The following is a 22,412-nucleotide window of genomic DNA, read 5'->3' as shown; positions in this document are numbered from 1 at the left end:
GAGATGCAGGCTGGATGCTTATTATGCTTAACTCTCCCTAAACACCAAAGACATCAAGGTTGTATCACACACAGCTCAAGAAGTACAATTACTGCTATTTTACAATATTACAGTAAAGCTCCAGTTGTTTTAATGAAACTCATTAATCTCCATCCCCTTGTTGATAAGGGCTTTCATCCCTTGAAATGTAACATTGCCACAATCTCCTTATATAAGGCACAGATGAAAAACCCTCTTATTTGGATGCAGGCATAGGAATTCAAAGCAAGGAATTCATTGCCCCAAACCTCTTAGAAACTTTTATGTAAGTGGCAATAATAACTCCCTTGAGAAAAGAGCTGATGTTGTAAATTGCAAGCAGATGGCAAAATATTTTCTTTTGAAACTGTGTCAGGTACAGATAACAAAAAGAATCACATTCTTCTCTCAGATAACAGCATAAAACTAGAGTTTTCCCCCAGGTCTGATTGGCAGAGAGACTGGGAGGTTTTTCACCTTCCTCTGCAGAATGGGGCATGGGTCACTTGCTGGTATGAACTAGAGTAGATGGTGGAGACTCCGTAACTGGAAGTCTTTAAATCATGATTTGAGGATTTCAGTAACTCAGCCAGAGATTATGGGTCTATTACAGGGGTGGGTGAGGTTCTGTGGCCTGCGATGTGCAGGAGGCCATACTAGACGATCATGGTCCCTTCTGGCCTTAAAGTCTTTGAGTCCATGGGACTTCATTAGAATTCCAGAGGGCCAGTTTGTGAACCTCAGTGGTGAGCAGCTACTCATAAGAGCAGTCTTATTGAAGCCAACAGGATTCTCTCCTCCCACCCCCCAATTTTAATGTGAGACAGTTCAGGCCGAAACACAACATACCATAAATACACAACTTACTGTAAACGTGACACATATATTAAAAATCAAGATAGCTGTCACAGCTCTCTCACTGATGTTTGATTTTACTAGTCCATTTTCTTCCATCGGTGTGACATAAGTAGACTAGTGCACTAGTAAAATTAGTTTAATGAAATCAATGGGAGTGGAGGGCACTGCCCATTTGGTTGGATCAGGATCTAAAAGCTGGGACACAAGTTCAGAATGTGGAAATCACATTTAATTTCCTCAGTGCATTTTTTGCTTTTGTTGATCCAAGCAACTGCTTATATTCATATTTTGAATGTTATCTTAGCCATTCTTCTAATGTCCATCTATATAATGACCGAGGAACGACCAAATTGATAATGCATTACATGTATTCAGGATGCAGCAACTTGCTCAGATTTTGTCTGCTATTTTACAGGAAAAGTCAACTGCTTTTCGTAAGTCTAGGAAGAAGTCAAAAGATGAACTCAGCTTCTTAGAGGACCATGAGTCAGCTGGCTTTATTTACCCCTATAATGACCTCTTGGTTTGGGCAGTGTTAATGAAGAGACAGAAGATGGCAATGTTCTTCTGGCAGCATGGAGAGGAAGCCATGGTCAAGGCAGTCGTGGCTTGCAAACTCTACAGAGCAATGGCACGTGAAGCCAAACAGAGCAACATGGTGGATGACACCTCAGAAGAATTGAAGAAGTACTCAAAGTAGGAGTTCTCCCTTCACTACAGTTAATAAAAATCTACAGTGTTTAGAATAGTTAGGTATTCTTCTTTCCATCAGCTAACTTGTAAGATCAGCGGCTGCATATGCTGTGAAATGTACAAGAAGCACTTTTTGCTATCTGCTCACTTTAATATATGAAGGAGACACACTAAGACTTCGTCTACATGAGGATTTAAAGGAGTGATGTTAGCATATATTAGCTAACTAAGATGTCTGAAAAGTCTAAAGTAGACAAGGACAGTTGCCTTTAATACCAAGCTAAACTGGTGAAGTTAAAGCCTAGACTTCCCTTTAGGCTTTAACTTGAATAGTTTAGCATGTGTTAAGGCCAGGTGCCTTGTCTACATAAGGCTTTTCAAATATATTAGTATATATGTGTAACTTAACATTTACTAATATCCCACCTTAAATCCTAGTCTATTTAAGGCCTAAAGGAGAAATGTGCTGATATCATAGCTGAGCGACTCGAAGAAGCTACTTTGTTGAACAGCCCAAGCAGTTTTTCTATGTCCTCCAATTTTTAAATTTTAGTTTCATTCTTTGAATACCTGTTAAACATTCAGTATTTAGGTTTTGTATCATGAAATCAGGAAATGAACAACTGCTCCCTAATCAGGTAGTGCACCTTGAAATTTATTGATGTAATGTACTGTAGTTTCATAGCCATAATGGAACAGATTCAGAGCTCAAGGACAAATTATCATCTTTGTTTACATGCAATTATAGGGCTCTTTTCAAAGCAAAGTTTATTCACTAAGGGTGCTAAGCATCTTCAACTCCCATTGAGAGGTGCTTAGGATCTGACTCAGTCTGAGGCTGCTTCTGCAGTTGAGCACAGTGCCTGTGTACCATGTTGGCAAGTGCATTACTGAATGAAATAATAGGCTGAACTATATGGCATGTGTGTGAAACCACACAATGAGGCTAATTAAAGATCAGGGACCAGAAATGTAGAGTAAAACCTGTGGTTAGGAGGAGAGATTTAGATTTACTGCCTGAATTATTTTTCCTCTGGGTGCAATGCTGAGACAGTGTGAAGAGATGAGGAAGTCATAGTTAATACAATTTCATATCTTACCACATGCGAAAGAAGCTTTTGAACTAGAGATGTGACCTCATGATCATTTTCAGTTGTGGTTGTTCCTCCGTATTGTAAAATGGTGATTTCTTTTTTCTCTGTCTGTCCTAGTGAATTTGGGCAGCTTGCCCTAGATGTGCTGGATAATGCATTCAAACAGAACGAGCAGATGGCCATGAAGCTACTGACCTCCGAGCTGAAAAATTGGAGCAACTCAACTTGCCTGAAACTAGCCGTGTCAGTGGGGCTGCGGCCCTTTGTGTCTCACACTTGCACACAGATGTTACTAACTGATATGTGGATGGGACGCCTGAAGATGCGGAAGAACTCTTGGTTTAAGGTAAACTCACTGACTTGTGCCTCATCTAAACCCACAGAGTAAGCTTATGCTGAAGCATACATTCTCCTTACATGTAGCTAGGTTTTGTCCTGATCTAATGCAGACACACATCAAAGACAAGCATGTATGCTGAATGCACCTCCTCAGACTTGTGTTTCTCTTTTAGGTCATTCTAAGTATTCTTCTGCCTCCCACCATCTTGATGCTGGAGTTTAAAAGCAAGGCAGAAATGTCTCATGTGCCACAGCTCCAGGACTTTCATCAGTTCACGTGGCATTACACTGATCAGAGCCCATCCACCATTAAAGATGAGTTGTCTCTGGTTAGTTTGGCATCCCCTTTAAGCATTTATTATTTTCACAAAACAGGGATAACATCTGGGTCGGTAGTTTTCCATTGAAAGCTTTTTGTCTTAAAATGTTACAATGGTTATAAGACTTAGATTAGAAAGCTTTTTACCATCTCCCTTATTCAATGTGAGTAAGACTTCACTCTTCAGCTAATCCCATTGAAATCCGTGGGATTAGTTGTAGATATGGTACTATTAATTGTAAGTAAGTTTGACACACACACACACACACACACACAAACAGAAGACTATGGAGCAGAGGGTGTAAGGAACGGATGAGAGTTGGGGGGGCATATGTTCAGGTGATTTCAGTTTTGGAATTTCTTTCCCAAAGGATCTTCCCAGTGTTGGGTTGAGCTTGGACATTTTCAGACTTTACCACATTGCACAACAACCTTGAGCCTGTGGTGGGAGGATGCTAGCAGAGAATTGGTGGTTCAACACACTGGAAAGGGGACAATAAATGAAAGGTGCTGCCTGGGTAGCTGGTGCAGGAGTGGATAGGATCCTCCAGCTATTAAAAAAAGGTGGCAATTTGAAATCAGTCTACCCGGGCAGCTGTCCACAGATCTGTCCACAAGAACAATCAACACGGCACACATTTCCCCCCATCCAGATGCTCTCTCCCCACACCAGGACAGGCAAGTCTGACAAGATCTGTTCTATCACTTTATAAACAATATATATTCCTGAAAAATTAGGAAGGATAGGGTACTGGACTGGAACTCAGGAGACATGGGTTCTATTCTCAGCTTAGGCACAGAGTTCTTGTGTAACCTTGGGCAAATCACTTAATGTATCTTGTGTATCACTTCCCCATCTGTAATACTGAGGTAATACCGCCCTACCTCACAGAAGTATTGTGAGGATAAAATCCTTTAATGATTGTGAGGAGCATGGTTATGGTGTTTACATGGTGATAGGAGCCATATAAGTATCTAGATAAATGTATGTATATTTATATATCGTGTGTGTGTGTGTATATATATATATATACATACATTGCACACAGACAAAAATGTTAGAAGAACATTATTAAAGTCAATTGCTCAAAAGTTAGAAATGCCAGTGTTAAGGTTGCCCGTGCAACCTTAATTTGGTCCTCTTGTGCCTATGCATTATGATACAGGCTGTAATTACATGACCTCATCCAGTCTCAGTCTCCTCCACCTACCTACTGGCTCCCAGTCCCCCATTATCTTCCCTGGCTCACAGTCCAAATATCTTTGCCCAGTCAGTCCCAATCTCTCCCAACCTCCTTGTACCAATCTGCTCCCCATGTCTCCCTCCGCAGGCCTGGTTGAATCAGGGAACATCTTCCTCCACACTGTCTCAGCCTGGATGATTGACAGCACAGCAGAGATAATTTCTTTATCAGTTTAGGTGCCCTGACCCAGCACATTTCACAGCAGCCCAAAGCTGCAACTGCAAGGAAATCCCCTGGCTGTAGCATGCCTAGTGCAAACAGAATCTTCTGGGAATTTTGTTGCTGAAATCTAGGAAGTTTCTCCTGAGCATGTACTTATAATTTGGCCAAATTTAGGCAGCTTTTCATAGGGACAGTAAAAGGCACATCCCTGACACAAAGGCCACCCCTAGTCAAATTTCAAATTCCTACTCCAATACAAGGGAGGACCAGAGCTCTTCAAAGAAAAAATTACCAGAATTTTTTATCATTGGCAGTTTTTTCCCCTAGCCTCATTTTTGGAAATGGCTGAACCATTTTGGCTGAAATTTTCCACAATATTCCAGCCTGAACCAGATACCTCTCATGGAAAATTTCAACCCAAACTGTTTAAGTTTGGCAAAATTAAAAGCATCTGATAAGAGGGTTTTATAATAGGAAATTATTAAGGCAACAGTGCTCCCAGCCTCACCTACGATAAATAAAAATAGAGAAATGTTTGGGACATTTCTTTCACAATTAACTCTCAATTTGCCTAAAATAAAATAAATTTCTCCAGAACTTCCTCAGAAACCCAACAGACATGGCAATGCCAATTCTGAAGTGTCTCTCTAAGAGGCAGAAGAATGTGGATGCACTTGTACCCTGCAGTGTCTGAATAATAAAGTCAATTCAAAAAGGCCTTTTACTGGTTAGATAACAGCTACGATTCAGAGGTAAGGCCAATTATAATTATGGGCAGCCGGGACCCCTTGCAGGCACATAAAGGGAACAAAGTAGAATGAGTGTTATCTGACTTGAATGAGACAGGAAGGTTTCCTTTCTAGAGAAGCACTGTTGTTAGCTTCATCATTTATCAAGTGTTGAGTGTTCATTCTTTTTCCATAAACTGGAAAGATTAGCTATGAATTTTCTGGAACTGAGTTGAGATGAACAACAATATAAAAAAGCCACGGGAGAGTTCCAGGATATACAGGTTCAGCACAAGTGCATTTTTCACACGTGGTTGTAAATTATACTTCAGTCTGCTGAAACCAGAAGTTGTATCCTCTCATGGGACAACTTTCTCTTCTTCAATTGGCAGAAGCCATTATTAAGACTTTAAGAAAATTGTATGGGCTGGTGGTGGGTAGTAATATATCAAGGGCAAATTATGACTTCCCTCCTGTGCCTGCTCATCTGCAATGGTCAGTGGGTGGAGGGCTCTGCCCATCTGTTCCTTGGAGGTAGCAAAGTGGACACCAACACGCCTATGTGCCCAGATCTGTGTAAGAATGGTGCTGACTCACTCATGCTCCCTTAATCAGGCACATTGTCCAAATCACAATAAATTCCCCAGGTTAATAATTTTGCAATCCTTTAGTTTTTCTCTCTCTATATATATATATTTCAAATTTTTTTAGAACTGTTCTGTGGTGCTCATCACTGTAATATCTGAATGTCTTGTGAACATCAAAGGATTCATAGTCACCACATTTCTATCAGATTGGGAATTATTACTATCCCCATTTTACACATTGGGTAAGTGAGGTACCAAGCGATTTAGGGACTTGCCCAAGGTCACACAGGAAGTCTGTGTCAAATCTGGGAATAGATTCAGATCTCCTGATCCCCAGTCCAGTGCTGTAACCATAAGACCACCCTTTTGAAACTCAAAAGAACCTTGTGTATTCACAGTTAAGTGTAATTCTAAGAATATTATCTGGTGTTGCTTCTTGCAAAAGACAGTTGCAACTGCATGTGACTGAGATATGCTAATTGTTTCTGCATATACCACACAGCATTTACTTTAGAGTTGCCTTTCCAAGTTTCCCTGTGTTTCTGTTAATGTGGCTGAATTGTTGAACTCGTACAACATGTTGTCTGACTTTAAAACTCTGTTTCCTTTTGAAAAAGGATTATGATGCAGAAAAGGGACCCGAGAGGCCAGACAAAAGCCAGACCTTTTCCATCAACAGTGCGCACGGAAGCCTTCCGAGGACTAGAAAAGTCTATGAATTCTACAATGCCCCAATTGTCAAGTTCTGGTTTCATACGGTTGGTCATTGCAATAAGAATAACTAGATATTAATATTGCCTCAAGCATCTGTTAAACCTTTAATGGAATATATATGTATATAAAATAATCACTTCACCTACCACTGAAATGCAGCCACTCTTGGGGTGGAAGGTGGTTCCTGCCTGCATTTTTCATCCTCACAATTAATTGTAGGTACAAAGCTTAGCTCTGGGTCTGGAGAACCAGCAGGATGAACTCATAACATTGGTTTGACTTTAGTGGGGTTCTGCACAGCTGCAGCATTTTGCCTGCACATTGTAAATTGCAGGATTGGAGCCTTTGTGGTTTTTGAATGTGTGCTGCATATAACTTGGAAAAGTAGTTTTTTTACCATGTCTTCTGTTGAATATTTTGGCAATACAGCAAAGAGACTTTTTTTTTTTTAAAGATGCAGCCAAAGCAGGGACTCTTGCACTAAGGGAGGAGAAGGAGTAAAACAAAGCCCAGGGGGCCCTCCTCCCCCAACTCCCTGCTGGACATAGATCTGTGCAGGGGAGTCAAGCCACCCACACATCTTGGGGGCAGTTGGATCCTTCCCCCCACTGTTGGCCTTGGGGGACAACTGCAGAGAGCAGCCATCCAGAAATACCATCCTGTAGGAACAGAAGCAGCCAAAGCCAGGACCACTGGACATGCCAGTCAAAACTGTAGCATGTTCCCTGACTTTCTTTGCTCTGTGCTGATTAGCTGTTTGCACCAACCCTTCTCCTCCCTCACAGGCTATGTCTGCACTTGGAGCTAGTGGAGTGATTCCCAGCCTGTGTAGATGTGAGTTAGTGTGCTAAAAATATTTGTGGTAGCCACGGTAGCACCGGCAGCGGTGAGTGGCAGCATGGGCTAGCCACCCTGAGTAAGCAACCCATACATTTGTATGGCAGCTACACTATTCTCATTAGTGTGCTAGCTCCAATGAGAGCTCGTGTGAGTATGTCTTCTCATTCTCGAGCTGGGAATCACATCCCCAGCTCCAAGAGTAGACATACTCACAGTCTCCTCACCTCAACTTCACTCCACAACTGCCCCATCTCCCCTGCTCTGTCCCCCTCATGCTTTCCCCTTCACTTTTCTTTCCATTTAGCTGATCCCCTCCTAACTAACTTCCTCCCCCCCTCCCAAAAAAAACCAAAACCAAAAACGGTATCACAGAACTGACGTGACATTTGCCATCACATTGTTCACTCTGCTTATGTCTTACACCCCTTCCCTCACTCTGTGTCTGTCTGGTCTATTTAGACAATATCAGCTCATTATTTCCTTGTTACTTCCCCCTCATTCTGTCTGCACCCATCTGTTGTCTTTTGTCTTTTACGAGGATTCTAAGCTTTTGGGGGTAGGGACTGTCTTTTTGTTCTGTTTGTACAACACCTACTGTAATGGGGTCCTAGTTCATGAGTGGAGTTCCTAGGGGGGACAGTAATACAGATAATAAAAAAATGATGATAAAGCTCTGGAGGACATTCTGCAGAAGGGCATAGCAATCTGAAGGGCTGACAGAAATTTTTGGAATCAAGCGTTTGATAGAGTCCCATTAATTTGACAAAATTTTGTTTCATTATATAGCACACTTGGTTTTCCTCTTAGCTGTGTTTCTAGAGAGTTTCGAATTTCTTTGTCACAGCTACCTATGCATATGGAATATGTATTATGTTTTCTGCAGATGGCGTACTTGGCATTTCTCATGCTGTTCACTTACACTGTGCTGGTGAAGATGGAATCCAGGCCTAGCGTGCAAGAGTGGCTTGTAATTATCTACATTTTCACCACTGCCATTGAGAAAGTCAGGGAGGTGAGCTCTTCCTTTTCCACTCTCTCTACGCTACATTTCTAGAGGACAAATGATAAATAATGACTGCAGATTCTTTGATTCCTTTCCATAGGGTTTAGCAGAAGAAATATGTATGATCTTTACTTTTCAGTGGTCCTAGTTGATTACAAATACGTGCCTAATCTTTGCCTCCTAAATCCCTATTTAGGCACCTAAGCTAGTGGGAACAATAGTTTGGCAGGAAATATTTTTTGAGAATTCAACAATGTTTACATTCCCAAATTGGGACAAAAAGTCAAAATCTTGAAAATTTTCACAAACCAAAAAAAAATTCAGTTTTTGGTTTGGGTCAGTTGTTTCGTTCTGATTGTTTTGAAATGTTTCATTTCAATTTTGACCTTTTTAAAAAAACAACAACAACCACACCACTTTTCAGTTTAATTAGCTTAAATTTCATTACAAAAAGTCATTTCAAACTGGAAAATTGGATGTTTTTGTTTTAAAATGTTGCAGTGGAACATTTAAATTATTCTGAAACTTAAAAAAAAAAAACACCCCACCTGTCCAGTCATGAGATTTATCAAAACCAATGTTATGTCAACAGTTTTGGTTTTGATAAATTGACATTTTTCGATTAAAACAGTTATCAAAAAATTCCTGACCAGCTCTAATGGGAACTGGTAGGTGCCCAGCACATTTGAAAATTAATCCACCTTTTTAGATGACTAAATATGGAGGTAACAGCCTTAATCAAGACACCTATTTTTGAAAATCTTGGCTTAGGCCACTGGTTCATTGATAATGGAATATGGATTGTATCTCTAGGTCACTGCTTTGATTGTGGCATTGACTGGAAGTTATTACCAATTAACAGCTGTTTGGTGATCTATTGCATGTAAAATACATTGGCGGTATCCTTCCAGTCTCTGTGGAGAAGAGTCAACATAATAAAAATGAAAGTTGGTTGACATTTTTCAAAATTTGAAACAAAGATTTTATTTTTTTTACAGATTTTGATTTTTTGAAAAAATGAAACAATAATTCAAAATTTATTGCAATTGATTGCTTAAATCAACTGGCATCTCTGGTGGATGTCTCAGCCTAGAACCAAGTTTTGAATGAGCATGTAGTACATTTTCTGCTAAGGAGGTATTCATTGTAGACCAGGAAACTTGCACTTCAGCTATCTATACTGCATTATGTTCTGTGGAAACATAGAGGACTTTAGCTCCCCAAATTGACAATATGGCACTTCACACACAGACACATCTACAAACATACTGTTAGGTGAAAAAAAACACACATTACTAAAATTGGATCCTCTATGCTAAGTACAATCTGCACTCCAAAGCCATAGATGATTTTAATGACAAAAACAGTGGTATGTTTTCTACATTATTTTATAGGATAAGACAGATAATCCAAAATTCTCTTCATCTGACTGTAGTATTACCTAAACACACAAACAAACATAAATAAAATAAAAATAAGTACCATAAATATTTTTAATATTATGTTGGACTGCTTTATTTACTGTTGGAAGTGTAGTGGATACCTTTAAATATTTTACCAATTTGAGACAATTCCTTGTAGTGAAAGTAGGGAATTCTGCTAGAACACCGTTATCTCTCACAGCAGAAGAAACTTTTGAAGTGTGATCCCTGCAAACAGAGGAAGAGGACATTAAGGCTTTCAAAGGGAAGCCCAAATCTAGAGTAGAAAATGGAGTCTGGAACAGATGTGGAAGCTATATGACTGGATACGAGGTTAAAAATGACAAAAGGACACAAAAGGGTTATCTGAGTTTTAAAAAAAAAATCACAGTATGAAACACCAAGCATCTCAGAGGTCACAGTTGTGCTATGGCACATCTTGTTTGTGGGTTCAGGAACATGTCAATCAAGACTATTAAACGCAACTTACAGGAGAATTTCTTAGTCCATATACCAGTTCTGGTCTACTGGAAAAGTAACACTGTGTCTTACACATGCAACTGATTGATTCCTCAGGGCCTTGTTATGTTTGACGGTGCAGAAGTGTTTCTCTAGATTGTATCAAGGAACTGTTACAGCCTTAGGGCCTGATCTTTGCAAATACTCATGTAAGTAGCTGTACACATATGAGTAGTCCCAGATTTGGCATTTACATGAAGTTACTCATATGAGTCAATTCTTGCAGGATCAGGGCCTAACATTTCAAAATCTCTTTTATTTGCTCCTTATCAGTTTGATCTTCCATAGCAGTGCATAATTGGCCTCAATCGTGCAATGTGTAAAGGTCTTATTTATGGCCTTCCAAAGATTCCACTTCACACATTTGCTTAGTGAAGCTGAAAATCCCTTTGGGGCACCCTTACAGTTCAAGAAGCAAACATTTCAATCTCTACCTTCCCAGTTTCCAACATTCCCTTTTCAGGATTGGCATACAGAGATCTTATTTTGTATTTCAGATCTAAACTAAAACACATTAATTACTTTCATGTCAGCAGGGTTGGGTTGGTATTTTCCATGACTGTGGGGCTTTTGAAAGGGTTTCTGTAGGTCATGACCATTTCTCCTCCAAACAAACCCCATACTTGTTTACAAAAAAATACACATGCTTAACAATTGTATACTGCTTGCTCTTTTCTGCTATGGAATATATTCCTCAGAGAATGAATTAAGAAGCAGAATTCATTTATCAATAGAGAGAACTAACCTATTTGGTGTGGCAAGAGGGGTTCTTGAGCACTATGACCATTACAGTTTCATTTCAAATTCCAGCAATCATGGAATTGCAGAGCACTGACTTTGTGAACTTTCATTGTAAAAACTTGCCATAAATCAAGTATTTCCATGTACCAATTGATGGTTCAGACAGGGTGGGGGCTGAAGGGTGAGGGTTTTATTGGCCTCCATTATATTTTCCCCCACTTTCTTTTTAGATATTTATTTCAGAGCCAGGAAAGTTCAGCCAAAAGGTGAAGGTGTGGATTTATGAGTACTGGAACTTCACTGATTCCATAGCTATCATCCTGTTTGTGACTGGTTTTGGCTTACGCTGGGCTGATCCTCCTGTTCAAACAGTAGGAAGGCTAATTTACTGCTTGGATATAATATTTTGGTATGCTCGGCTCCTTGACTTCTTTGCTGTAAATCAACATGCAGGCCCATATCTGATGATGATTGGGAAAATGGTGAGTATTTGACTGCAGGGTAGCATTTTTGCACTTATGACACCTAATATGATGGACGAGTAAAGTTCAGAAATGGACACAAAATAGAGTGGTGGCAAGACTAGAGCGGGGCTAATAATTCATAAGTATTTTACCAACAAGTTGTGCCTCTCTTTCTGATGGCAAGTTGTCCGTGATCAGAGCACAGTTTTTGCTAATTTATTCATTATTTTAATTTATCCACAGAAGTCATTTTCTCTTAGTTCCTCAGAGAAAGGCTGCATTTTAGCTGAGCTTTCTGATAAACAGTGAGGAAAAAACAAACAAACAAAAAAATCCTCTCTAGCTGTGGTAGACAGTGACTTAGTACCTTAGGTAATTCCCCTAGGTCTTGGAAACTGTCTCAGGATTATTTTATATCTAGTTTAAAATAATTCTATCTCATGTTTAGCAGTCAAAATTGCCCTGAGATCAGTTTTTTTTCTGCATCAGAATTGAGACTGCTCTACTGTATGCTCTTGAGAGAGATCTGTGGACTCCTGTTGTAATTTCCCTCCGTTATTAGGAAATGTCTTGTTAATACTTTAAATTTTGTCTCACATAATAGTTATAGCACAGTATTAAAAGGTGAAATTCTTTTCTGTAAGATTCATTGAGGAAGACCTCATGACTGAAATTCACCCCTGGACAGAGGACCAGCTGAAGGCCTGTGAACCATTCAAATCCTACTTATGCCTTCTAAGAAGGACTTGAGTGATGGGTAGGCCTCATACTGGCTCTGTGAGGTGGCATGAATTTCACCTCTGGCTTGGCCTTATTATCCACTAATTTATGGAACTAAAACCTGGACTTCCATCTCCCGAAGAAATGATGATATTACATAAAAAGTAAGAACGCCCATATTGGGTCAGACTAAAGGTCCATCTAGCCCAGTATCCTGTCTTCTGACAGTGGCCAATGCCAGGTGCTCAGAGGGAATGAGCAGAACAGGTAACCATCAAGTGATTCATCCCCTGTTGCCCATTCCCAGCTTCTGGCAAACAGAGGCTAGGGACACCATCCCTGCCCATCCTGGCTAATAGCCATTGATGGACCTACCCTCCATGAATTTATCTAGTTCTTTTTTTAACCCCATTACAGTCTTGGCCTTCACAACATTTTCTAGCAAGGAGTTCCACAGGTTGATTGTGTGCTGTGTGAAAAAATTATTTCCTTTTGTTTATTTTAAACCTGCTGCCTATTAATTTTATTTGGTGACCCCTAGTTCTTATGTTATGAGAAGGAGTAAATAGCACTTCCTTATTTACTTTCTCTAGTCTAGGGTTGTCAATTTTGATTGGCTGTATTCCTGAAGGTTTCATCACATGACATAATCTTTTATTAAAGATTAATTTTTAATTCCTGGAGACTTCAGGCCAATCCTGGAGGGTTGGCAAGCCTATTCTCCACACCAGTCATAATTTTATAGACCTCTATTATATTCTGACTTAGGCGTCTCTTTTCCAAACTGAAAAGTCTCAGTCTTATTAATCTCTTCTCATATGGAAGCAGTTCCAAACCCCGAATAATTTTTGTTGCCCTTTTCTGTACCTTTTCCAATTCCAATATATCTTTTTTGAGATGGTGCGACCACATCTTCATGCAATATTCAAGATGTGGTCATACCATAGATCTATATAGAGGCAATATGATATTTTCTGTGGTGTTATCTATCCCTTTCTTAATGATTCCCAACATTTTGTTACCTTTTTTGGCGGCTGTTGCATATTGAGTGGATGTTTTCAGGGGACTAGCCACAATGACTTCAAGATCTCTTTCTTGAGTGGTAGCAGCTAATTTAGACCCCATCATTTTATATGTATAGTTGGGATTATGTTTTCCAATGTGCATTACTTTGCATTTATCAACATTGAATTTCATCTTCCATTTTGTTGCCCCATCACACAGTTTTGTGAGATGCCTTTGTAACTCTTCACAGTCTGTTTTGGACTTAACTATCTTGAGTAGTTTTGTATCATCTTCAAATTTTGCCACCTCACCGCTTACCCCTTTTTCCAGTTTGTTTCTGAATATGTTGAATAGGACTGGTCCCAGTACAGACTCCTGGGGGACACCACTATTTACCTCTCTCCATTCTGAAAACTGACAATTTATTCCTATCCTTTGTTTACTATCTTTTAACCAGTCACTGGTCCAGGAGTGGACTTTCCCTCTTATCCCATGACAGCTTACTTTGCTTAAGAGCCTCTTGTGAGAGACCTTGTCAAAGGCTTTCTGAAAATCTAAGTACACCATATACACTGGATCACCCTTGTCCACACTTGTTGACCCCCTCAAAAATTCTAGTAAATTAGTGAGGCATGATTTCCCTTTACAAAACCATGTTGACTCTTCCCCGACAAATAATGTACATCGATGTGTCTAACAATTCCGTTCTTTACTATAGTTTCAACCAGTTTGCCTGGTACCAAAGTCAGGCTTACTGGCCTGTAATTACCAGGATCACCTCTGGAGCCTTTTTAAAAAATTGGTGTCACATTAGCTATCCTCCAGTCATCTGGTACAGAAACTGATTAAAATGATAGGTTATATACCACAGTTAGTAGCTCTGCAATTTCACATTTGAGTTCCTTCAGAACTCCTGGGTAATACCATCTGGTCCTGGTAACTTATTACTGTTTAGTTTATCAATTTGTTCCAAAACCTCCTCTAATGACACCTCAATCTGGGACAGTTCCTCAGATTTGTCACCTAAAAAGAATGGCTGAGGTTTGGGAATCTCCTTCACATCCTCAGCCATGAAGACAGAGACAAATAATTCATTTAATTTTCATTTATTATTATTTAAATACATATATGTGAAAGCTGTGATTTGTACTCCCACTCAGAATGAATATCACTATTTTAATTCAGCTATCTGTATTTAATTTTTCTATGCAGACAGCAAACATGTTCTATATTGTGATTATGATGGCAATAGTGTTGCTGAGTTTTGGGGTATCACGAAAGGCGATCCTTTCTCCAGAAGAGCCTCCCACCTGGACTCTTGCACGAGATATTGTGTTCCAACCCTATTGGATGATGTTTGGTGAGGTCTATGCTGGAGAAATAGATGGTAAGTGATCTTGATGGGACTACTAATGTGCTTAAAGTTAAGTATGTGCTTAAGTGCTTTGCTGGATTTGGGCCATACAGCTTGGGCCAACTATAAAGTCCATACTTCCTCAAAGCATGTTGGTTTCAGTGTGCATCTTATGTTATCTGGCTATATCATGCATGATCAGAAAGGAGAATATTCCCTTTCGGATCTTTGTTAACTCAGCTTTAGAGCCTCAAATTTAACTTTGTAAATGAAGTCACAAAGCCCATGATAGAGCACGTGGGAGCTAGTGACAAAGCATTTTTCATTCAGGGGCTCCTGTTTTGGAATGAATTTCTGGAGGAGATTAAGTCAATCCAAAATCTGACCATCTTGAATAAATACTGCAGAGCCTTTTCACCACAGCAAGAATTACACTCATAACATCGAAACCCCCATCTACCCAAACCGCCCCCAACAAAAACCTGTAACAGACAAATGTTTGTTGATTTGTGATTTGAAGAGGTCAAAGATTTTTCTTAAAAACAAAGAGAAAGCTCCTCAGTTGGTATTAACTAGCACAGATCCTCTAAAATCACTAGGGTTTCCCTGCTTTACACCAGATGAGATAAGTCCTTCTAGAATGAAACGCGTATTAAATATTAACCTACCAGGGCTATGCTGATTTATAAATGGTAACTGTGGTTTTCATTTCCTTTCTGTGAAGCTTGTGAATTAAATGAAGACTGCCCTCCTGGGTCCTTCCTGACGCCATTCCTCCAAGCTGTATACCTCTTTGTACAGTACATCATCATGGTCAACTTGCTGATTGCTTTCTTTAAGTAGGTACCAATGAGATGTTGCAAAACCAAACCAGTGGCTATGCTACAAATATTTCTACAGGAGGATCCAACAAAAGTCCCCCCTTTAGCCTATGATAAACCCCTAACTTCCAGGGTGTACTTGTGCTTGTAAACAGGTGGAGGTTTCTGTCATTTGGTGCAGTCTAATCCACCCTAAATAAAAAATGCTGCTTTAATCATTATTTTTAAGAATCATAGGGTGAATTTATCTCTGGCATCCTTTGCATCCAGAGATGGGAAGTGCCATCAAAGACAGAGTAATCACCCCAATTTCTCTTCCAGTTTGGTGGTGGAATTTTAATAAGAGGCTCCCTGGAGACCCCTCCATTGCACTGAGGTCAGTTTCTCCTGACTGTTAATGCAAAAGAGCAATGCATATAACTAGAGCACTGGCAGTGAAGAACAATCCAAACCTTCTAAACTGTTTTTTTTATTCTATAATTTCAATATTTCAGTGGAGAATTTCTTTCAAATCTATTCCCAGCCATAGATTAAAAAAATCAACTTGAAGAAATGCAGTGATTAGCGTTCAAGGCAATTGAATGATCAACATCCATCTTTGTTTCCATTCCCAAACAGAAATTCCTGTGCTGAAATTATGGCAAGGCAGGATTTCTTTTTCATATATAGCTGTGAACAGGGCCGGCTCTACTGTTTTCGATGCCCCAAGCAGCGCGCCGAGTTGCCGCCGCGGTCCGGACGGCGGGGGCAGTCCGTGTGCTGTTAGGGCAGCACGCGCGTTTCCGCGGCGGCGGCAATTCGGCGGCAGCTTCTGTCTTCAGCCGGAAGACAGAAGCCGCAGAATTGCCGCCGCGGGCAGCTGAACATAGAAGCTGCCGCCAAATTGCCGCTTCCGCGGAAATGCGCGTGCCGCCCTAACGGCGCACGGACTGCCCCCCGTCCGCGTTGACAATTCGGCCCGGAGCGGCAAAAACACACGGACCGCCGCCCGTTGCAGATTGCCACCCCAAGCACCTGCTTGGAGTGTTGGTGCCTGCAGCCGGCCCTGGCTGTGAAATTGCAGTGTGAATTATTTCTATATTTAAATCTTCAGTAGCAACGATGTGCTAAACCCAACATTTCTGCAGTTTGGTTTCTTTCTCATTGGACAAAAATTGGTTATCCTCACTCAGTACAGACTTGGCAGTACATCTAATTATTCTCTCAAAAACAGAACGGGTGTTGTTATGATTCACTTTTGGGTCTTCAAGAGCCAGGTGTGATCAGGAAATTATAAATAGATTGAAATGAAAGCTGTGCCTCAAGACTGAAGGTCACTTTCCAGAGCATTGGCCTGTTGTTGTACAATAAACTGTTGGATGTTTTTTCAGTGCCAACTTTAGCAGTGTCACTAACCCCAAAGAACCCTTTGTAGGAGAGCCTTTTGAACTGCTGCTGCCTGCTGTAGGGTGTTGGTGGAAGGAGACTTGGAGAGGGAAGTGGAGGAACCAGTACTGAAGAACAATTTCCATTCTGCAGCATTGTTTTGTTACAACCATTTCCCTGGCTACCAGTCCTGATTCCGACATTTAATCCAGTTCAGATATTCAGGCAATGTTGAATTCTTGAGATTATTTGATGGGGAGGAGGGAACTTGAAACACTCTGAGATTTTCAAAGCCACCTCAGTGGGTTTGATGCACAATTCCCATTAATTTTAATGGGAATTGGATGTCCAAATCTGTGAGGCAACTTTGAAAATGTCAGCCTCTGTGCATTGTCTGCCTCTACCTGCTGCTGCTTTGTTAAATTAAAGTTGGTAAACTGATTTACCCCATTTTAGGATTGGGCCCTTTTTTTCAATAATGCAGTGTATCTGGAGACAGGCATCTTGTGTTATCATGTGTTCCTCACATGAACCTCTCTTTTTCTCCCCTCTCTCTGTTTTACAGTAATGTTTATTATGATATGAAATCCATATCAAACAAGCTCTGGAAATACAACCGTTACCGCTACATCATGACGTATTACGAGAAGCCATGGCTGCCTCCTCCTTTCATCATTCTGAGCCACATTGGCCTCCTCATAAACCACATCTGCCACCATCGTCCCCCAAATGAGCTGGATCAAGAGGAAGGCGATGTTGGACTAAGTAAGCAGAGGGCAAGTTTTCCAGGCCTTCTGCTGGGGGGCCTACAGGAATAAGTGATCAGGGATGTTTTGCTAGCCTTCCATCGCCTTGTTGGTGGGCTTGATAGTGAAAGGGACACTTGCTGAGGTTTGTACTGTAAGACCTAAGTTGGCTATCAGCCCAGACCAGTAAGGGGTTGTGTCACCACCTGCCCTGCAACTCTGGGTGCCTTAAATACTATGCTGCTGTGCCTCACAGCCCTGATGCTAACAGCCCACATACAAGTATGCAGGTCACACCCTGGCTTCCACCATCCAGTTACTTTTTGCAGAGTGAGCCCAACACCACCCCAGTTCTGAATTTCCCCCATATCTGCTGGTGTGACAATCTGCTGAGGTTCAGTGTTTCACTTGCTCAGGCAAAGGGGGTGAGTTTTTGCTACTGCTAACTTTTGTGGCAACTCCCTGACACATCAACTTGTCAGCAAACTCTTAGGATTCTGCCAGTCCAAACCTTTCCTTGCTGGCCACAATCCGTGAACCCCAACTCCCGAATCCCCCAGTGCTGACCAGTCCTCTCCTGGAACATTGACAGACATTATTAAGTTTGTTGCTCCTTTTAAAGAGACAATATGCTGCAGCTCACTAATTTAACTGGGGTTTGACAAACACTCTTATTTCAATCACAGCATTGAAATGGTTTATAGTAAAATTAAACCAAGTTTATTTAACAAAAGGACATGGGAGTGGGTGATACCAAATATAAGGAATAAAGGTAGACTGGGTTACAAGCAAACAAAAGTAAAAATACACTTATAAGATTAAAAATTAATTTCAGTAAGTTACAATCTTTGTGTCATCTATACTTGGTTCCCAAAGACGTCAACCCTCTTGGTTGAAGGATCAAATGTTCTGTGGTTTCAAAAGCTCTGGACCCTTGAATCCCTCAAATGAGAGACAACTCAAATATCTTTTTGCCCCATCATATCACCCCAAAGTTCATTGTCTCTGTTTCAAGGGCCAGGAAGGCTTTCTGCTATTCTTTCCTTCCTGTGGACATCCCACCCCCCTGCTGATTGATGTGTGTTAGGGTAGCCTCTGACACCTTATCCACTCAGGGGTATGTTAGGATGGCTTCTGAGACCATATCCACTTGGTAGCCCCTGAGACCTTATTCACTCGTTTCCCAAGAACTCAGCTCAACTCCAAACTCATCACTGAGGTTCATTTATTAGCAGCATACAGTCAAACTATATGGAGCTGATAAGACTTATGTGGGGATGGGTACAGTGTATACCACACATACAGAGTACAAAATTATTAATCAGCTTATATACACATTCAGAAACAAACTGCCACATGTGCCTTCTATTCTACATTGTATCACACGCTCTGTAACTGGTTCATTAGTTTCTGGGAAACAATCTCTACACAGATCACAAGCTGTTCATACACCGCACGTATGCTATCTCTTGCATATTGCTTATTGCCCTACTATCTCTTTTCTACTAGCTACATATTTTACATATTTACAAGGCTACTGTGAATGCATACTTTGTTCATTGTTGCATGCCCTTGCTCAGAATAAATCTACATTCCACACTTTTTTTTCTTTTTCAGTTTAATCATATTTCTTTCTCTTTTTGTTTTTGTTTTTAAGATGTATTACTCAGCAGCATATTCCCAGGACCACAATGGTGGCTATTAATTGTATACACATTAATAACAAACTTATTGTTTGAACCATGGCTTGGAGGCTAACCTCCTCTAGGATTCCCCACCATAGGTTAACTGGTTTTGCAATGCTGGTATAACCATCTCACTACTTTGTTTGGATATGAGTTGGGTGATAGGTACCAGCTGTTCCAAAGTGCATTTTGCGAAACCCTGATTTTATTTCTGCTATTTCCTGAACCAAATGAATTACAAGTTTATTACTGTATATACCACATGCAATAGCCTTGGACATATTATTATCGTGATCAGCAGTTCTGGCCATTAAGTTTTTAAGATCCAGGCTTAAGGGAGGATTCCCAAACTTGGCTACTACTTTTAAAACATCCTTTTGCCTATATTTCAGTTACATTATTAAAAAAAAAAAAAAGATAGGAGATATAATGTTTGTATCACCACAGGAAATTAAGGTGTGAAACAGCACATAGGCCAATTAAAATAACAGTCCATACTGGAAGTGGCCCCCTTCAGCCACTACACACTACTTGCCATTCTTAGTATACATAATGTTTATTTCACCAACTTCCCAGCATCTCATCTATACTGTGCAATTTGCAGACTGTTGCACCACAGTGAACCCACGTGCCGGCAACTCTGTCTGTAAGACATTACACATTCACATGTAAATGTGCCCCAGGTGCAAACAGCAATACAAGTCTGGGGCTTTGCAAATGTAGACACTGTCAACAACTTAGGGCGGAAGGGTAATCTAGTGAATATGGCACTGGACTGAGACTGAGAACTCCTGGGTTCAATACCCAGTTGAGCCACAGACTTCCTGCATGGTCTTGAACAAGTTGTTTAATTCCCCATCTGTAAAATTGGGACAAAATGTCCCTATTTCACTGGATTGTACCTACATTCATAAATCTGAAAGCCAGACAGGGCCATTATGGTCATCTAGTTTGACCTCCAGCATAATATAAGCCATAGAACCTCACCCAGTAAGACAATACTCAGTATTAAGAGGATAAAATCCATTAATGATTCAGGTCCTAAGATAGTATGTGATGAGGCCATATAAATACCTAAATAGACAGAGATGTCCAGTAGTTAATAGTGGTCAGGAATCTATGCCTGATTTTTCAGGAAATGCAATTTCTGACCCGTGCACCTGACCTATTGTGCAGTGCTGTACACAGGTGGAGTTTTCCTTCTTGGCTGCTATAGCAATCAGGCAATGATGACAAGAAGCATGACATTTGATAACCCCTATCTCAGCGTGAGTAAAAAAAAGCTGCTTATAGATTTAAAGGAGCCATAAAATGAAACCATTCAAAAGCTTTGGTTATGCAAGTGAATAATATAAGTAACAGGAAGTCCCTGCCTAGCTAGTTTCCTGCCCACATCCAAAATATCCTCTTTAAATTAGACACCAATGTTGCTGTTACTTAGCACCAGGATGCTCTACTCCATAGTAATGGACAACTTTATGCTTTTTGGAATACAGTGCATTGCAGTATGCATTCTTTATGCTTATAATGGGGTGTTTCACAAACACATCCCAGGTTATTGATAATCTGTGCTTGCTGTGCTGAATATGTATCCCTAAAGATATCAGTCATGGTCAGAATGGATAACTGACTCCATATTCAGGATTAACTAGTTAGAGTTTAACCACTTCACTGCTAGTCCTTGTTTCAGCTCCTGTGCTGTGGAAGGATGCAGCATCATTCCTTTTGAATTAGTAATGTTCCTCTGGAATATTTGCATGCCATAAGTGAGTAAACTGGCACATGGGAAGCTTGTTTGTAGGGCACAGAAAACCTAAAAGAGCTGTTTAGCTCACTTAAAGGTTCTTTGAATAGAGAGGCTATTGACTTGGCTTCACACATTTTTTCAGACAGTTATTTCAGGTATTTGAATTTGCTTACAAAGCCAAAACTATATCGAAAGCAGCTTGGCAAGTTTTTTTCTGGATCAAGTTAAAGTTCTGTAGATCAGTGTCTATCCAGGACATAGGGAAACTGTGCCACCCAGTGGAAAATGAATGCATATACAAAGGCATGGTAAACGGAATCATCCAGACAAGCACAGAATGATCATGGGAAGGACCTATTAGATTATTGAGTACATCCCACTGCAAAGAAGGATGTAGTACTCCAATAGAGGATGTACCATGTATTACAAAGACACAATAAAATCTTTTAATGTCAACCTTTGCTAACCATTGCCTCACAGTTTCTGCACAGTTACCACAGTGTAGTGGGAAACTATGGTATCTCAGACTCCACTATGTGGTAACTGCTGACAAATGCTGTCCATTGCAGTATAGTTGCTAAAGACCATGGCAAAAGAGAATTTGAAGACCAAGTGAAAGGAATTTAGGTCTATTTTTTAAAGAAAATTTTTGCCAAATGCATTGTGTGAATGGAGATATTATAGTTCCCAAATCTGAGAATCCCAACACATGAAGAAACATATCTCTGCAGTGTTGAAATTCACTTTGAAGTTGCTGGAAAAAAATCACCCCTCCCCCCCCCAAAAGAATTTGGAAGATGTGGAGAAGAAAACAATGAAATATCCTGAAGAGAAGTTCTCCAGATACTGACTAATTGTTTGATATTGTTTACATGTCTTAGCAGTAGCTTAGACTTGACCAATTCTGTGAAAAAATCTTTTATTGGCCTACTGTAAGAACACTCTCAAAGCATGCCAAGCTTGTTACATGTATCTGGAGTTGTACATTTAAATATGTATTGCAATATCCCTTGGTTAATATTTGTATACATATGAATGTTTGAAAGCAATTAAGTGAAAAAGAACTCCATGACCACCGATCACACTGAATGTTTGAAAGAGCCCTGGTTCCTATAGCTGGTGTAAATTCTCTTTAGAAATGTTTTGAGACAAGGTAGAGCAGTCATATGAAAGAAGAGCCTCATAAGTAAGTCATATAGTGAAAAGTATTGGGTATTGTATAAAC

The 22,412-nt window shown here is 40.3% G+C and overlaps 1 protein-coding gene across 1 annotated transcript in view; it reads left to right on the top strand.

Annotated features, from left to right (window-relative positions):
• TRPM6 (transient receptor potential cation channel subfamily M member 6) overlaps nucleotides 1-22,412 on the top strand; it is a 131,313-nt gene that overhangs the window by 70,440 nt on the left and 38,461 nt on the right. Inside the window, exons 16-24 of the mRNA XM_042850587.2 lie at nucleotides 1,292-1,572; nucleotides 2,781-3,009; nucleotides 3,176-3,331; nucleotides 6,660-6,800; nucleotides 8,480-8,608; nucleotides 11,511-11,762; nucleotides 14,682-14,856; nucleotides 15,548-15,662; nucleotides 17,575-17,774. Of these exons, the coding sequence (XP_042706521.2) occupies nucleotides 1,292-1,572; nucleotides 2,781-3,009; nucleotides 3,176-3,331; nucleotides 6,660-6,800; nucleotides 8,480-8,608; nucleotides 11,511-11,762; nucleotides 14,682-14,856; nucleotides 15,548-15,662; nucleotides 17,575-17,774 (1,678 nt within the window). The remainder of the gene's footprint in view (nucleotides 1-1,291; nucleotides 1,573-2,780; nucleotides 3,010-3,175; nucleotides 3,332-6,659; nucleotides 6,801-8,479; nucleotides 8,609-11,510; nucleotides 11,763-14,681; nucleotides 14,857-15,547; nucleotides 15,663-17,574; nucleotides 17,775-22,412) is intronic.

Source organism: Chrysemys picta, chromosome 6, assembly GCF_011386835.1.
Source record: "Chrysemys picta bellii isolate R12L10 chromosome 6, ASM1138683v2, whole genome shotgun sequence".
Classification (NCBI taxonomy): domain Eukaryota; kingdom Metazoa; phylum Chordata; order Testudines; family Emydidae; genus Chrysemys; species Chrysemys picta.
The sequence above is the reverse complement of the archived record's forward strand: the minus strand, read 5'-3'. Positions and strand labels throughout refer to the sequence as shown.